This window comes from Brachionichthys hirsutus, chromosome 6 (genome assembly GCF_040956055.1).
Source record: "Brachionichthys hirsutus isolate HB-005 chromosome 6, CSIRO-AGI_Bhir_v1, whole genome shotgun sequence".
Lineage (NCBI taxonomy): Eukaryota > Metazoa > Chordata > Actinopteri > Lophiiformes > Brachionichthyidae > Brachionichthys > Brachionichthys hirsutus.
The window spans coordinates 6,094,295-6,111,749 of NC_090902.1; the positions used below are offsets into that span (position 1 = coordinate 6,094,295).

The 17,455-nt window shown below is 42.2% G+C and overlaps 1 protein-coding gene across 1 annotated transcript in view; it reads right to left on the bottom strand.

Annotated features, from left to right (window-relative positions):
- ccdc88b (coiled-coil domain containing 88B) overlaps window positions 1-17,455 on the bottom strand; it is a 36,845-nt gene that overhangs the window by 13,602 nt on the left and 5,788 nt on the right. The window contains exons 4-21 of the mRNA XM_068740510.1: window positions 16,295-16,364; window positions 16,046-16,104; window positions 15,303-15,386; window positions 14,402-14,542; window positions 12,896-13,041; window positions 12,422-12,503; window positions 11,675-11,833; window positions 10,397-10,543; window positions 10,004-10,163; window positions 9,737-9,852; window positions 7,965-8,033; window positions 5,423-6,115; window positions 4,569-4,748; window positions 2,827-3,167; window positions 2,462-2,621; window positions 1,555-1,731; window positions 1,333-1,470; window positions 53-214 (exon numbers count right to left, since the gene is read on the bottom strand). Coding sequence (XP_068596611.1) covers window positions 53-214; window positions 1,333-1,470; window positions 1,555-1,731; window positions 2,462-2,621; window positions 2,827-3,167; window positions 4,569-4,748; window positions 5,423-6,115; window positions 7,965-8,033; window positions 9,737-9,852; window positions 10,004-10,163; window positions 10,397-10,543; window positions 11,675-11,833; window positions 12,422-12,503; window positions 12,896-13,041; window positions 14,402-14,542; window positions 15,303-15,386; window positions 16,046-16,104; window positions 16,295-16,364 — 3,084 coding nt within the window. The remainder of the gene's footprint in view (window positions 1-52; window positions 215-1,332; window positions 1,471-1,554; window positions 1,732-2,461; window positions 2,622-2,826; window positions 3,168-4,568; window positions 4,749-5,422; window positions 6,116-7,964; window positions 8,034-9,736; window positions 9,853-10,003; window positions 10,164-10,396; window positions 10,544-11,674; window positions 11,834-12,421; window positions 12,504-12,895; window positions 13,042-14,401; window positions 14,543-15,302; window positions 15,387-16,045; window positions 16,105-16,294; window positions 16,365-17,455) is intronic.

The following is a 17,455-nucleotide window of genomic DNA, read 5'->3' on the forward strand; positions in this document are numbered from 1 at the left end:
GTCACATATACGTCTAAAGTCTAGCCGCCGATGGATTTGTGTGTTTGGCCACCTGCAGCTGGGTGTTGAGTGTCTGTAGTCTGGTGCAGGACTCCTGCAGGCTGAGGGAGTGTCGGCGCATTGCCTCCAACTGCTCCTTCAGATGCTCACACGCCTCCTGGGACTGGGACAGCCTCAACAGCAAATCCTCCTGTCCTGCAACCGCCACTGCTTTCTGAAGGAGAGACATTTCATGAGGGAGACCACAGCCATGTGACTGGCAGCTGCATTGGGGGGGGTTTACATGGATTTCACATTATGCACCAAATGTCCTTGTGTGTCCTTGCCTGGTAATCGCAATACTTTCAAATATTTATACAGCATTTAATTTATAAAGGTCAGAAAATACAAAAAGGCTTCAGATATATATTACTAATCAAAGTCTGTTTGAGTATTGCATGTTTTCAGTGGATGAAATATTTACAAAGACTTCTACAATTCAATAATTAAAACTGCACATATTGTTATAAGTTACTCATGACAGAGCAATCTGCTCCGTGGAATAAAGGAATGTGTTGATTTGGCATTATGATGAATAAATAATAAATGAAATAGCGAAAACACATTATATTCCAAAGAGTCTGGAGCTCTTCTATTCTATACCACAAATCATTACATAATTATTTATTTTATTTTGGACAGATGATGTTATTATACATATTGAGGCAAACCTACATGCAGCGACAGCCGCATGAATAATTTGAATTTCAGAAACTAAAAAAGTATTTGTCATTTTCCTGGTTCCAATCTCTAAAATGTGAGGGCTGCTTGATTTTAGGTTTTAATAATTCTGTTTGAATTTAGTTGTAATTATTTTGAGTTTCCTGAAATAAGTGCGTCTGCTTTTCATGCTTTAAGTACAAACAGATGCCTGGAGGTGTTATTGCCTTGCTTCATCCAGCCTAATCTAAAACTTTCCTCCTGCAGCTTCCTCCTTATCGTTTGATGTTTAAGTTTATATTTGTGTGTGTGAGAGAGAGAAAGAGAGAGAAAGTTTGAGAGAGAGTGAAAGAATAAAAAAGAAAGAGCCACAGCACGAGAGCAGCAGAGGAGATATGGGAGATTAACAGTCGGCGAGGTGACATTATAAAAAATGATGAGCAGAGATAAAGCAATAGTTCTGGAAATAAAGTGCTGCACTCAGGGAATTAGGAGCCTTCTGTGAGCTGATGGTTACGAAGCATCCAACAAGATTTTCAACATAATAAGGACTATCTACTGAACGATGCATAAATCCTACAAAGAGATGCTCACAAATATACACGCAGAGAATACATTCAAACAGATACACACCTGCTTTTTCAGCTCTATCAGCATCCCGCTCAGCTGCTTCTCTGTCTCCCCCGCATCATCCTCAGGGGTCATAGAAAGGTCACAGCCTTCGCCAGCTCCAGGCGATTGATCCAAATGTGAAGTCTCGTGGGTTTGTGTCTGTAAAGTGTGTGCTTTGTTTGAGGAGTCTGAATTTGAATTAGATGTAGCGTCCACCTCCGCACTTCCTCTACTCGTTCCCACCTGCAGAAGAGACTCACTCCTCTTAATGCACAGGGACAAGGACTCTATTCTCTCCTGTGATTGGTTGAGAGAATCAGTTGTTGTCTGTAGTTCAGCCTCGGCATGTTGTAGTCTCTGTATCAGACGCTGAACTTCAGCAGACAGTTCCTGGGACAGTGCCTGTTCATTGGACAGTTCCTGGTTAACAAAAGAGATTTGGTGTTCAAAGATTGGAAAAATGTTGCGATGTCCTCTTCGGTAAGAATACAAACAGAATTCATATAACTTGGAAAGTTTCCTGATCTGCCGTCATGTGCTCAGCTAAATACTACAACTGTGGGCCAATCTCATCAGGAATACTAAGTGTTTTTATGGAGGACAATCTGCTCATCGTCACAGTATAATAAATTGGTCATCAGGATTTAGTAGACAGAAAGAAATTCATGTGTTCAAACAGGAAATTATTCCCCTGCACTGTGACACGGGTTACACTCAATTAACCTTAACAAGAAGAAGGTTGAATGCCCAACAGATGTTTCACGTGTCTCACGCGAGAAGCCAGAAGTAGCGTTCATGCTGTGGACTCGGCCTTCTCCTGCTTCGTCGTGGGAATTGTTCAGTGAATTTGATTTTAGACACAGCCGTTGTAAATCTGGCGCTGGTTGCATTTTTAAATTCGCTTCTGAGAGCACATGAGCTTTGCGTCATGTTACAGTCAAACAAAGAACTGAATGCTGGAGTATGCAGAAGCTCGAAGTGCATGTTTACAGGAAACATCACTGACTATAAATATGTCTCCTGTGAACAGATCTCAGTTTGTTAAAATAACTCTGCTATACGAGTGAGATTATTCTCTTCAACATTCCTGCAGCGATGATTACTGTCAGTGACTAAACGGTCACACACACACACACACACACACACACACCTGGGACAGGGAGTTCATCTCGGCCTGGCTGTCTGCGCACTGCTCCTGGAGCTGCTGTTTACTCTCCTCCATGCCTGCTAATTGACTGCTGATTTGTTTTTCCAGGTCTTGCAGCCGAGCACAGAGCTCCTTGGATTCAGACAGCTGTTGATGCATGCATCTGCATACACACACATACATGTACGCACAAACACACACACGTGCCAGCAGTAACATAAGTCAGACACAGATTAAGTTAAAATTCAATTTATAGATAAATTCCTGCAGTGTCCAAACAGCTGTCTCTGATATCTGAGGTTAAATGCATACGTCGGCGCGTTGCTGAGGTTAAGTGTGTGAGCATGAGTGTGTGTGTGTGTGTGCACCTGTGTTCAGCATCCAGAGCCCGAGCTCTCTGGTTGCTATGCTCCAGGGCCAGGGTGGTGCTCTCCAGCTGCTGCCTCAGCCTCGTCGCCTCCCTCTCTCTCTGCCTCCCCTCTTTCCTCTGGGTGTCCAACTCTGACTGACACACGTCCTTCTCCTGCTCCAGCCTCGCAGCCTCCAGCAGGGCCTGGTCTCGCCCCCTGGCCAGAGATTCAGCCTCCAGGGTGGCCTCGCGGAGTTCTGACTCCAGCTCCTCCTCTCGACGGCGAAACGTCTCTACAGTCCGACCCTGGCGTTCCAGCTCCGCCCTGAGAGTCTGCACGGTGAGCTCTAACTGGTTTCCCTGACAAAAGAGAGATGGGTGACTAAAAGAAGCCCAGAGAGATGTTGACCTCTAGCAGGACTATGCAGAGAACAATATTTACCTCCGTCAAGGAGGTTATGTTTTTGACGGCGTTTGTCTGTCTGTCAGGTGGATGGATGGGTCTTGATTTTAAAAAATCTGAAGACGGGCCTTGGTCTGACTTAGATCCCATTAATTTTAGAGAGCAATGTGGATTCAAAAATCCACATCCATTTATTACAGGAACTGTTCAGATCATTTAATTACAGTAATTTAACGTGTCATTATCTTAGATAAATAAATAAAAATATATTATCGTTAGAAAAAAGAACTGAATACATTTACATAAAATAATGTTTTGCAGTATTGTGTGAATCGATTAAATTAGACTTCGACTATTGTTCAGTGATTAGTTTTGGTTTCTCACCATATCTACATAATGTAGATGAGTTGCACCTTGGCCTTTGCTTTTCACCTCTAAAATAATGAAAAACATACTGAATAGGTCTACCTCAAGCACAGCTAGGAACTAAGTGAATGATTTTAACATTTAAATTAGTTAGCTGACATGCATCTATAAACTGAATAGATTTATCTACAGATTGAACAGTGTGTTGTCATGTGCAAAACTAGATTTCACTTGCTCTGACATAAAGACACGCTGAAATATGCATGCTCGCAGGCACGCGCGCGCACACACACACACACACACGATACGTGAATGGAGGTATTCATGAATTCCTTTTATCACATTTCCTTAGTGCTGACACAGCACTGCTTCTGTCCCTTCGTACCAATTTGTGGGATGACTGCAAACGGCACAATGAACACAGACCACAGAACTCTGCATCCTACTTTTTTGTCTGAAACTGAAAAAATCCTGCAAGGATAAAGGGAAATTTCATCTTTTTAAAGGCTTTAAATATTTAAGTTACAACAAGATTTTCACTCCTGATTTCTTCTCTGCCAGTCTCTCGTCTGTATATTTTGCAGGTGAAATAAAACTCGTTCTCTCAATCGTGGCGGAGTGAAAAAGAAATTTCACTCTCAGACACTTGAATGACCTGTTTTGCTTCACACTGTCAAACCCACCTCTTGCTGAACAAAGTTTCCTCACATTACATGATAACATTGTTGGAAAAGAACATGCTTATTTAACAAGTAAGGCCTGAATTTAATGTAATGAATTGAATGCAAGTAAAATGACAGAACAGCTGAAGCTACAGAAGATTTTTATGTTCCAATTTAATAACTCTTTCATAACCCATTCATCTACCCCCCCCCCCCCCCCCCCCATCTGTTTTCCCTCAAGTAAAATGACATCTGCTGTGGTCATAAATATGTTGCTGTCACAGCATAATGTGCATGTTTGTGTATTTCGGTGCATGTGCAGGCTCCAACCTTGCGCTGGGCGCTGCGCATGGCGTCCATCGTGCCACGGAGCATGTCCCGGTCTCTCTCCAGGGCAGCCCGCTCTCCCTCCAGGGTGGCGATGACCGTGGTCTGCATCCTGTGGAGATCCGCTTGGCTCCGCAGACGGCACAGTTCCTCCTCCATTACCAGACCCTCCAGCTGAAAAGCCTGAGAGAACAACGTTTGTATATGTATGTGCATCCACTTTTAACATTTTAATTCTGTACTTGATATGCAGCATTTATATGGGTCCCTGGAAAGGTCTGCATGCGCTGCATATAAAATGGTGCTTATTAAAGCCCAAACATTTAACGGACAACGATCCGTCTGAATATGCAATTGAGTTACGTTTGATAAATTGCAAGCATAACCTAAAGAGCCTTTTGTCAATAAATGTGTCTATAAGCAAGGGTACAGTTCAAATACAGTCTGCACAAGTGATGCCTTGAGCTATAAATTCTACCTTCAGCCTGCTAACTTGCTCCCAGGAGTGTTTTCCATCTTGTTTTTGTGTGTTCGTGAACAAACATTTGCTAATTAACACTTAACAGTGGAGGCCGATGGACATGTAATGTCTCAGAGCTGGTAAGCAGTCCATCCTCAGGGAGACATTTTTGTTGTTGTTCTTTTAATGCTTCTATTAGATTTTGAGATTATTTAGAGGATAAGTGTCAATGAAAGAGGAAAAGAAAATGGATCAACAACATCAGCAGGCTTCATTGTAAAAAATAAATAAATAGAAAATTAGAAGTTGATATTGCAGCAAATCAATGTCACTCCATCCATCAGCCATCCAACCATCCATCATCCATCCATCCATCCAACCATCCATCCATCCATACCTCTATCTGCCTACGGGCAGCTCCTAAGCCCTCTGCAGTTTTCTTCATGTGCTGGAGCTCAGCCTCCAGAACCATCAGCTTCTGCTCTGCTTCCCAGCTTCTCTTGCTCTGCTCCCCCAGCTTGAAGCGCAGGTCTTGGGCCACCATCGCCTGTCTGTCAGCCTCCTCCTGTGCTTCGTGGACACTCTTCATCAGAAACTCCACATCAGGCCCAGAGTGGAAGCATATGAGCTGATCTGCAGAGGCGGTCCCTGAATCGTCTTGAAAGCTTTGTGGAGGTTTTTGGGTCTCTGATCTTGTTGTTACTGCAGTCTCTTCTACCTTTATTCCTCTTTCTGCCTCTTGTTTCTCTCTGTCTTTCTGCCCTCCCTCTGCCTCTCCTCGCATTTTGGACTCAACCTTCTCATCTCCATCCCATTCCTGAACTTCGATTCCCTCTTCCCCAACTCCTGATTCCCTAGGGATCCCAATGAGCTCTCCCTTACTCTCACTCGCCATCATCACTCTCACCTTTCCCTCCCCCTCTTCCCCATAAGATTTGAAATCCTGAACTACTTTTTGCACCTTCTCCTCCTCTCTTTCTCGCTCCTTGATTCTTTTGTCTTTTTTCCTGTCTTCTCTGTGTAGCATTTTGCTTAGCAGTTCTTCCAGGTGCTGCTTTAAGGTGGTATTTTCGTTCTTCAAGTTTTGAAACTGAAAAACAAATTAGTGGTAAAATGAATGTATTTTGGCTTTTAAAAAAGTAATTGCTAAAAACTCCAGACAGCCCATATTAAGCAGTAGTCATAAATGAAAGTAAAACAAAGACAATATAATGTAATGCACTAAAAAAAATCACTTATTCATGTTGGGCAGGGGTCCCGAAACTACGGCCCGCGGGCCGGATCCGGCCCATTTCCACATTTGGCCTGGCCCCCTGAACAATACCAGAGACCCAAAATGGAAATTACTTATTTTTCTTTCCATACAACACGAGTAGTCTCCCTTTTATTTGGGACATATGGTCACATACAGCCAGAAAGTTAATGTTCCGGCGCTCTGTAATATCAACTTATTACATAGTAATTACTTTGTAATAACAGGGCAAGTTTCCTCACCTCCACGGTGGCATAGTTGGCAGCACTGTAGAGGGGGGCAAAATGGCCCTGGTATCGAATCCCACTACGGGAATGAGACGGAGCAGGGGCAACAGGGTAGGCCCAGGGCACACCTGAGCGGAGTGGAGTGGACCAGTGGTCCAGTTCACTCCGCCCAGGTAAGGCCCTGGGCCTACCCTGCCGCCCCTGCTCCACCCCCACTCCCACAGCCGGATGCGAACCCAGTTCCTCTGGCAGTAGACCGGTAACCCTACCGACTACGCCACCGTATAGGTGAGGAAACTTGAGGTATTCTCAGACCACAGCGTGTTGTTGTGTTGTTCTGTGTTGCTATGTTGTCGTGTCGTTATGTTGTGCTTTTTCCTTTTGTGTTATGTGGAGTGGGCGTGTCTCCGACCAGGTGACGTCGTACTGGATTCAAAACCAGTGCCTCTGGTCCAAAGTCAACAATGCTACTGTCTATTTATCCTAACGCCTGATAGGGTAGCCTCTAGGTGGTGTAGTGGGTAGTGTGCTTGACTCCCTGCTAGAAGATCCTGGGTTCAAAACCGAGGTGTGCAGCATACCGATGTTTTACAATAATTTGAGGTTTTGTTGTTTGGTCCTCTGCAGCTGTATTAGATCAGCTTATCGATCCAGTCGTTCTTCGCCTCTGCACTTCGTGATAATGCTGGAGAGAGACTGAGTTTGGGTGTGAGAGACATTGCGTGTGTGACACTCGATTCATGTCACTGTGTGTAGTTGTGATGGTGAGATGAAGCCTAAACTACAGCCTGCCTCCGCATTCGGCCCCTAAATGTTTAGGCACCCCTGCCATCATCACACTTTTCCTCCAAACTGGCCCCGGCCCTCCATCAGAGAAGGGAAAAGTGATGTGGCCCTCACAGGAAAAAGTTTGGGGACCCCTGATGTAGGGTTTTCACATTTCAACAATTCAATGTTTTTTTGTCATTAATATGGAGATTGGTCCATTTGCTCATTATTTATTTAATACAGCGCAGCTGCATTGTCGCTGCTGTGTTATTGTCTCACGGTTTTTAAGTAGAAAACATGTTTGTCTGTGGCGCCGGTCCGTTCATCCAGCATAAACTGTTAGTTCAAACAAAAGGCCTTGAGCTTGTCTTATACGGCTGCAATCGTTAATTATGTTAATTATTTATATTATATAGTTCATCTTTAAAATATCCATCACATGTTTGTCAGGGTGAAAACTGAAGTATGTTGCTTTGAGGCACCTTTTAAATGACAATTAAATAAAATAAAATAAAGCAATAATGAATTTTAATTGGACTAACTGATAACACAAAATAGGATATAATGAAATAGTATCCTGCCATGATTTAACATTGTGTCTCATTTCAAAGGACAGCCTCTAAAGCTTGTATATTTTCTTCATACGTGTTGAATTTGTGTCTATTTCAGCCTTTTTTTTCCTCTCAGTTCACCTCTCTGAGTGTGTTCTGGTGCTCCACCTCCAGGCAAGCCAGCTTGTCTTTTGCATCCAGAGAATTGACCTGCAGCAAACAGAAAATCAAATTGGACAAGGCAGATAAATTAAAAATACAACCAAAGGACATGGGCACAAAGGAAGCATTAGCAATGAAATAAATGAACAAAACTGCATCAAACCAAAAACAAATCAAGCATTTCTTAAAACCTTCACAGAGATTGGTGTGTCGGAGTTTAGTGCCATAATGTGGTTTCTCTTATAGCAGAGGCTCAATCACTTTCAATGTTGCCAACTTTGACATGGGAAAAACCCTCATGGCTCTCACCATCAGAGAAGTCACATACAAAGTCAATAAATCTGAGATCGCATTTTGGGACAAGGCCATTTAAGACCTTTAACGTTAGCAATAAAATGTTTAAATCAATTGGATATAGAACAGGGAGCCACAAGGGAGACGTGATCGTGCATCTTTGTCCTGGAACTTAGTCAAGCAACAATCCAGCAGGTTGCTTAATGTTATCCGACACATCGCCAAGATTAGCATCAACAGAGTAGATGGAGTCTGGGAGACAAAATAGAATGACATCAGATTTACCATTGTTACATTTTCAGATATTCAGGGACATGCTAACTGTCGCTCTGCTATGGCACAATTCTTATGTGAGTGCTTGTCTTAATAATGTTTGATTTTGAAACAATAGTTTGCATCCTTAAAGTATTCTTTCTCAGGGCACAAGGGTTTATTCCAGACTTCCAAATCACTTTATAAATTCTTTATAATACAAAACAACAAAATCAACAACATAAAGAGTTTGCTGTCAATCTGAAGTATTGGAAACGTGACTGCGTAGTATGTGTCAATCTGGACCTTAGAATAACAAGGAGAGATACATCATTGACTCTCAGAGCAGTGAGCTTTGGATAAATAACGTAGCATGTGGCTTCTCTGGGCTTTAAAGGTAATCAATATCATCTTGAAATTAATTCTAAAAGCCACAGGTAGCCATTGTTGTTATTCAGCCTTTCTGTAGCTACTGCAGATTTAAATCGATGGATTTCATTTTTTCATGTTGGAAACCCAACATTCAGCTGGAGGACCAGAAAGCTGGTTGACATCACACCGGCCTTCGAATCACTGCACTGGATGCCCATGTTTCAGATTTGGTTTTAAGGTCCTTGTAAGGGTTTTCAAATGTTGTAATGGTCTTGAACCTTCTAATCTTTTAAGATTAGAAGATCAACCCTTACAGACCTTGAGGTCTGATTAAAATATATATATATATTTTAAGGCAGCCTTCCAGCATCATGGCTCATGTTTATGTAACAGCCTGCTGGAGAACCTCAGGGCTGCAGAGAATATTGATATTTTTAAAAGCAGGCTCACCCATATTGTCTGTTAGCTCCTTTTTTTTTTTTTTTACTGATTTGACTTTTATTTAAATATTTTTGCCTGTTTCATAATTTTGCTTACTTTTGTTATTTCAATTAGGACTAGGAAGTGTTTTTTAAATTTAATCTCATTATTTTGTATTTTATTTTATGTTCTTTATTTTAGATTAGCTTTTATCTAGACCTAGACCAAATTATTCATATGAGATAGTGGAAAGTATATTATTTACATAATAACTTGTTGTAGTTGAATATAATCTTCTAAAGGCCAGTCATGTCCTGTTAGCTATGATCCTACATCAACATTTAACCTCAGAGAACTCAACTGCTATAGATTATTTCTGCATGTTATAACTCTGCAACCCATTGAACCCTGACCTTCTGCAGGGCCTGCAGCTCCTCCAGGCATCTCTTTAGCTCTGTGTTCTCCTGTTCTGCCCCCAGCAGCCTCAACACCGAAGCCTCGCCCACTTCTACGCTCAGCGGTTTCTGATCTGAGACGTAGAAATGGAGAATGGAGCATGGAAAAAACACAAATCAGAAGTGAAAGTAGCAAAGGGCATAGGGAAAAAAAATAATACGTTTGACTTATTATTTAATTAAAATGGCTTAAATAACAAGGGGAAGAGAGGTAGGTGCTCTCACAAATCAGCTCACGCATCTCCTCCTCCTCAGAGTCCAGTTCTGACTGGAGGAGGCGCTGGTGAACGGGCACGGGAATGATGTCGCTGCTCCTCAGGTCGGCCTCGAGGGTCATGTTCATCTCCAGCAGCTCATCAACTCGCTGCCTCTCGGTGTCCCGCTCCTACACGCACCCACGCATGCAGACAAACACACATTTACTCATCGCAAGAAAAACACATTCAGTATACAAAATGCAATGTATTTCTTTCAGTAGATGCTTATTCAAAGCTTTAAAAATACAAGTGCAAGTTTAAATCCAAACCATTGGCAGACAGACGCTCGCATACCCCCAAAACAAAAAGACAGTTGCACTCACATAAGCATGGTTACATTTAAACATTCAATAATAGTCACCGCTTCAACATCTATGATTCTCTGACGCAGCAGAAGATTGTCCCTCTCGAGCTCCCTTAGTGAGGAGCAACGCATCCGTGCATCTGCCAGCTGTTCTTCCAGAAGAGCTTTGGTCTCCTGCAATGCTGCACACAGCTGCTGCGGCTCCTGCAGAGACAGACAGTTCATTTCTTCATTTTTCATGCAGGTGGAATGGATTTCACCGATGGACAGTCTTAGGCTAGCTATTTCCCATTGTTTATAAGTCTTTAAGCGTAGCACAGATTTAGCTTTATATTTGCCATTAAGAGTCAAGAGTAGCACCTTCTAACGTGACTCTTGTCAAGAAGGTAAAATAAAATAAATTCCAAAATGTATGAAACCTGAAGCAACTCCAGGAAACTAAATGTAGAAACAAACACAGCATCTGGGATATATGCTAAAGATTGTTTCAAAGTATTATTTTAACACATAAATCAATGACTCTTATTTTACTAGGTTTTTTATTTTTATTTTACAAATATTTCTAAAGTCCCAAAAATCTTTGCAGCATAGGTGATTACTGATAAAAACAAATCCAACAGGAAAACATGTGCAAATAATTAGATGACCAAACAAATAGTAAACACAAGATTTATATAATAAACCAAAATTAGCCTTTTTCTTAGCAGCATCTCAACATTTCCAGTTCTCTGCAATTAACTTGTGCCATGTTGCCATTCAGAAAGAGTCTCCTTTGCAACAGACCACCACCAAGTATTTAGTACTGCCTCCCCTGGTTTCTACAGCCTCACACAGGTTAGCAGTTAATTTCGGACAATAAATCATGAACCAAAATCATAAGTAAAAAAAAAAACCCCGGCAGACTAATTTAAAGTGTCACTAGGGCGCAGTGTGAAGGCAGAACAAATCAAATACGACTGAGAAGGTGACAGTGAGGACACAGCGAGGTGTTTTACAAGGATACGGGCACATTTCCTGCCTCAGAACATTTATACTACCTCAGAATAAATCTCATTTGGGTGTAAGAGCTCCGCTAACTGAAGCCATACTCCTGCTCTTTGTCAATGAAACAGCTCCAGGGTGTAAATCCTGGCGACATCACACGGTATCATCTCCTTCTCTGGCTCTCAGATTCCCTGTTATTCATACGCACTATTGATTGAAATGCTCAGGGCCGCGAGAGGGTAGGCAGCAAAGCACTTCATTTTAATAAAATAAAAAATAGCTAGTCAGAAAGAGGGGGATCTTTTTCATCTGACCGTGTGTGTGTGTGTGTGTGTGTGTGTGTGTGTGCACCTTCAGCTGAGTGTGTGTGAGCTCCAGCCTGCGTAATCTGTGTTTACAGGTCTGAAGCTCAGTCTGGAGCTGCTCGGCTCGTGACGCTCGTTCTCGGGTGCAGTCCAGCTCGTCCCGCAGGGCGCGCATGCCCCTCACTTCACCCTGCAGAGAACGGTTCTGCAGGCACAAACACACACACGCACACGCACACACACACACACACACACACACACACACACACACACACACACACAGTGTTTTTGAGGTCACAAAAATTATGTAAACACATTTGGGAAATGCAGCAACGCAAATGAAAAAAGGTGTATGTGTGTGTGTGGGGGGGGGGGCTTATGAAAATAAAATTTCTGTTTCCTTCTATAAGGTCTTGGTTAAAAATACAAACAAATCATTGAAAGGGGGGCTCCTCTGTGGGAACATGTGACATTATATGACCCATCTGTTGTCCTGCATCAGTTCATTTGGGAGAGAAGTTTACCACCATGTTTGTTTAGGACAGAAATGCAGTTAGCTTCAAGGTTTGCAATGTAGTTCCTGCTAAATGCATAACCTTAGAGGAATTCACCTCCTGGCTATTGAACGCCACCTGTGCTCTGTGCTGTTGGCTGTGCTGTAATGTTTTTAAGCCCTGATATAAACTCTATTGCGATCGTTGCCAATCGAGTTGACTGTGTGTAATTAAGTCTTTCAGTCGACGTATGTCTCCTTCTCCTTGACAGGAATCCAGCCGTATCAGTCAGGCTGTACCTCTTTGTGAAGTTTCTTGAGCTGCTCCTCCATGGTGTGAATCTCCTGTTTGTAATCCAGTATCTGCTCTCCTTTATCCTCCCTAGAATGCAGTAAAAATACAATAAATGTTATTTGTTTGGCATTTTAACCTTTAATTGATAGGATATCTGGAAAAGTAGAGATATTCTGCAAAGGGCTAGGGGAAAAATCAAACCTGCACCGATTGAAATATGGAGTGTACCAACTCGTAAATAATTTATGGTTAATTTTAGAAATGCTACCTTTATAACACTGTTTAATTTAATACAATGACAGTGACTTCTATTACAGCATTTAGTCCCTGATTTGTACTAACTTGTTGCTGAGTAAGAAGTCACATTTTTGCATGTTTTGTGCCAAAATCTTCGGAAAAAAACTTTCAGGTTAATACATTGTAACTTTTGTTTTGACATTTTCCTTAAATAGTACAAGCACACAAGCACACACACTCACAGTTGTTGTTTGAGGCGGCGGAGTTTGGCCTTGCTATCCACCAGCAGGACCGCCACACTTTGGGGCGGCTCCTCCCTGCGGCCACCAAGGGGAGCCACGGTTGAGTCAGCGAGACCCTCCCGCTCTTGCCACAGCTCAGCCATCCTCTGGGAGACAGAGCGGGAGTGATGGATATGGAAGCGGACGCAGAGGATGGAGGGAAAGAAAGCGTTGGACAGGAGGAGAAACAAATGGGATTGTGAGAAGGAGTCAGTTAAATGTTAGACGCTCAAAATGATCAACCTTTTGATGGGAAGTTTTGTTTGCCAGTTCCTTCGCCACTGACGGCTGTGGTGCTTTTAAAGTGCACACGAAGAAGCTTTCAAACTATTTCTGCTGTCAAAAATGAATTTTTAGTTTTCTGTTTTATTTTATTTAAGCAAATTGTCTTTCAAGTGGTTATTGAATGCTTGAATTGAACCTTCGTATCATCGTTGCTTTTTTTGAGTAAGCCGAAGGGTTCTGAGCTAAATCCAATATCTTGAACTCTAATATTAGAGGTGTGCCTCAGAGCTTTGAATATTCTCCTCCAAACAGGTGCCTTTTTCTCAATAAAATATAGTAAAAGATTTCAGTGGGCCCACTGTGGGATTCAGGATGCAGTACATACTTGAATAAAGTAAATAAGCCTAAGACCTTATATATGGGGAAATGAAAAAGTTTATAACCAAATAACAAAATCACAATTTTCTTTATAGTAACTGCCACAACTGCATTCCACTCCCATGCAATATTTCTTCAGTGAAAACTTCCAAAGCCATTTATTCCAACCTCAAATCCCAGTGTACCCATGTTTTCAGAAACGTAATCTGTCATGTTGTGATACCATTTCTTATTAATAGCTGTGAGATGTGAAGAGTTACTGCAAACTGAATAAAAGATCTGAGATGCAAGAAATATAAAATGTTCATTAACTATGTGATAAAATTGCTCAGAAGAAATAACATGTCATATTTTCAGTAAAACTATACGAGTTATTTAAAAAAAACATTTTATCAAATGTCCTTTGCGGGATTTCAAGTGGACGCATCGCCGTTGAATTATACAACATGGATATTAATCTGCAAAGATTCATATTAAAAGCACTTTAGCACAAAACAGAAAACAGTATTGTGCACATGAATGTGATGCACCACTAACGGGTCTGTGTGTGCTCCATTAAGCCCTTTCCATTCAGTTGTTACTTAATGTGCCAGGATGGAGCATCTCACATTAGTGTAAAGCATTAAAACATGATTTAAAAGAATAGTCTAACAATGCAATGCACTTGCTGAAAATATTTAGATAAGGGGATTTAAGATACCCTCATGTCTCTCTACTGGCTTTATGCCAAACTACAACAACTTAGTGTTTTAATGTACAATCATGGGATTGGCATAAATGTTCTCGTCTTGTTTTCGTTAAGAAAGCCGCTCCATATATTTCTAAAAAGGGTCAAAGTGTTCCTTTAAATGTGTGCATGCATACCTCCAGTTGTGAGTCTCTTTGTGCCAGCAGGTTTTGAATCTGTTTGGTCATGGAGCTGAACACCAGCTGCAAGTCTGTGCCCTCATCCTCCACCAGCTCCTCCCACCGCAGCGGCAGCACCACGCGAGGATCCTGAGTTACCTGCAACAAGGACGGGTCAGCAAGCTGTTAGAATAAGATCGATTTGTGTCTGGGAAATCTGGCAGGAAAACGGCAGATCTGGGCACAAGCAATCCAGGCAGTGGGAAGACTGCGGAAATACTAACTAGAGATGCACCTGTGTGCAAATTGTTGCCACATTAATTTAGGAAGCTATTCAAGAACTATGCCCAAAAATGCTAAACAAATTTTCATCTAACAGAATTCTCCTCAAATGGATGATATATGAGCAGCAAGCTGGGATGCATGATCCACGCAGGAAGGACACCGCTCGCCTCTGTGATTTATGACGCCGAGGAACCGAGCACAAGAAACATGCTGATACTGTAATTCAGCCACACCGAGATGCAACACACTGTTTTTGTAATGTCTGCAATTATTCATGGGGAGTGTATTTAAACAGTACAATTTAGCATTTAGGCCCTACGTGAAAGAAAAGTGGGGAAAAGCAGACGACGTGACAGAGGTGGAGGTGGAGCGGTGGAAGTGAGGGGTGGAGGATCCAGCCCACGGTGGCAGCGGGGGACACTCAGACGTCCTTTAAAGGCTGCAGGCAGAATAACAAGCAGCTTTTCACTCTCACTTGAAGTCTCAACAGAAGCTATAACAGTTTCACTCTCTCTGTCTGCAGGTCAGCAGTGAAGGAATCAGAGTAAGGAACAAAAATCCTCTCAGAAGTGAATTCCTTGGATGATTCCTCAACGCGTTGATGGTCAGTCTGTGAGGATGATTGAAGTCATACCTGCTGGATGCAGCTGGCGATCGCTGCCTGAGTTTCAATGTCCAGAGACTGGATCTCCTGAATGAACGTCTCCTTCTTCTCACACTGCAGACACAGAGCGAAGAGATGAATGTAAATATATGCTACGCTCGGAATGATGAGTTGATCAAATCATGATTTTCATTCATTTTCAAGCAACACTGAACAGTAAATTGCTAATCAGCGCCTCTGAGACGGAGGTGATGTAATTGCCGGCGTTCGTTTGTGCGTCCGTCCGTTATTTTGCAAGATAAGAAAGTTCCAGACGGATTGTGATGGAGTTTCAGGAAATGTTGGGAATGTTACCAGGAACAGATGATTACATTTTGGTGATGATCAAGAAGAGATTCTGGATTATGAATCACTTTGAATGTTTCTGTAACATTGCAGTCAATGGAGCTTCAAAATATTTCCCTCAATATCTCGGTTGATTATTGACCGATGATTGTGGAATTTGACACATTTGTGTAGCGTGGTGACCCCTATCTCACCACCAAATTTCATCTGGATCGGACAAGGGGAAGATGAAGCTTATAAAACCTGGTCCTAAATGTAAAGTGAAGGAGTGAAGGATATGTCATTCAGGAATTATTTTTACTTTGAACCTAACTGTTGAATGACCAGACCGACCATAGGGTCAGCGTATATCCTGAATGCTCATCGAAGGATCACTGTGTGTAATTGTAATGGCCCCTCAAACACGACATGTTCACGTGTGACATCACCTGCACAGCACATCCTAGCAAGAGCAGCAACAGTCGCCGGAGTTCTTCCACAGCCGCCTCTGAGGATGGAGAAGTAACTGCCATCATCATCATCACCATTATCATCATCGTCATCATCATCTCCACAGCCCCGCCGCCATCCTCGTGCTATTGTCACCTTAATGTGTTTTACAGCTAGCAGAGATATGGACTCGTATTTAAAGTATAATTACTCTGCTGTTGGGAGACATGATAGGATGGTGTTGGTACCTGTTAGGGGGTCCTGCCCCAGTAGGGCAACATTTGGGAGGGGCATCAGGATCAACTGCTGCAGATCTTCCTGGAGGAGAAAATATGAGGTGAGCAGTGGGTGGGGGGGGGGGAGGGGGGGGGGGGTTCTCAAGTGACTGGCCAGCCTGTCCTGTCTGTCTGTCCACAACAAGCCCAAACGTACAACAGAAGAAACTTTCCACCCGCCTCCTGCAGTTGTGTAGTATAAACAAAGAACTGATATCTGATCAAATGTCAAACTGTAAAGAATCTTTGTTTGAATTGTGTTTCATGTGTTTCAGCATTGTACTCAGTATTTTATCAGCGTAAAAGAACAATTTGAAAACATGAGATAAAAGAATGACAATGCAGTAACGAAATCTCATCACCGTTTCAATTTGCTGCCCCGACTGTTAGATTGTGTACATAATATTGGTAATGTGAGATAAGTGTGTAAAAACATCCCAACTGATGTCAAAGACAACTCTAACCCGTTGCTGCCAGTCACCGCAAACCGGTCATGCTATCATGGCCATAAAGGCACAATGAGATTTTGACTTAGAAGCAAATTTAAATATGGTTTGATTCCATTTGGTTGAGTCATGCTGGGATGAAAAACTCATGTTTTTCTCTTAGAATTACAATTCAAAAAAATTACGATTTGGCTAATAAATATCATTCTCTGAACTTTCTTTACCCTCAAAATATATCTTTAAAAAATTCTACTGACTAAACTCTCAGCCCCTAAACATCCAAAAGACATTTTTATTAAAACAGAGCAGATTATTTCAAAGATCATGTGATGAAATTCTAAAAACCAAGCAGAATGTGCCCCCTTGATTTAGATGCTCTTAATTCCCTTTCTGTGGATTAACTGAACAACCACCAAACCTGCGGTCAGCTTGTTCATTGACCTTTAGTTTCTGCTTCAGGACAAACATCCTGGCAGATTTAAATTTATGCTGAATAAAGCTGGATGACGGACACCTCAGACATTCCCCACTCAAAAGCCTGGCTTACTGGCAGCAGAAACAAGAATATGCGAGGTGGACCTGCCGTGCTTTGCTCCTCCAGCATCGACATCTAGACCAATCAGACCACTTCTGCCTCACACTTTATTCATTTGGTTATTCTGAAAAATACCACGACATTCTTTTTCTC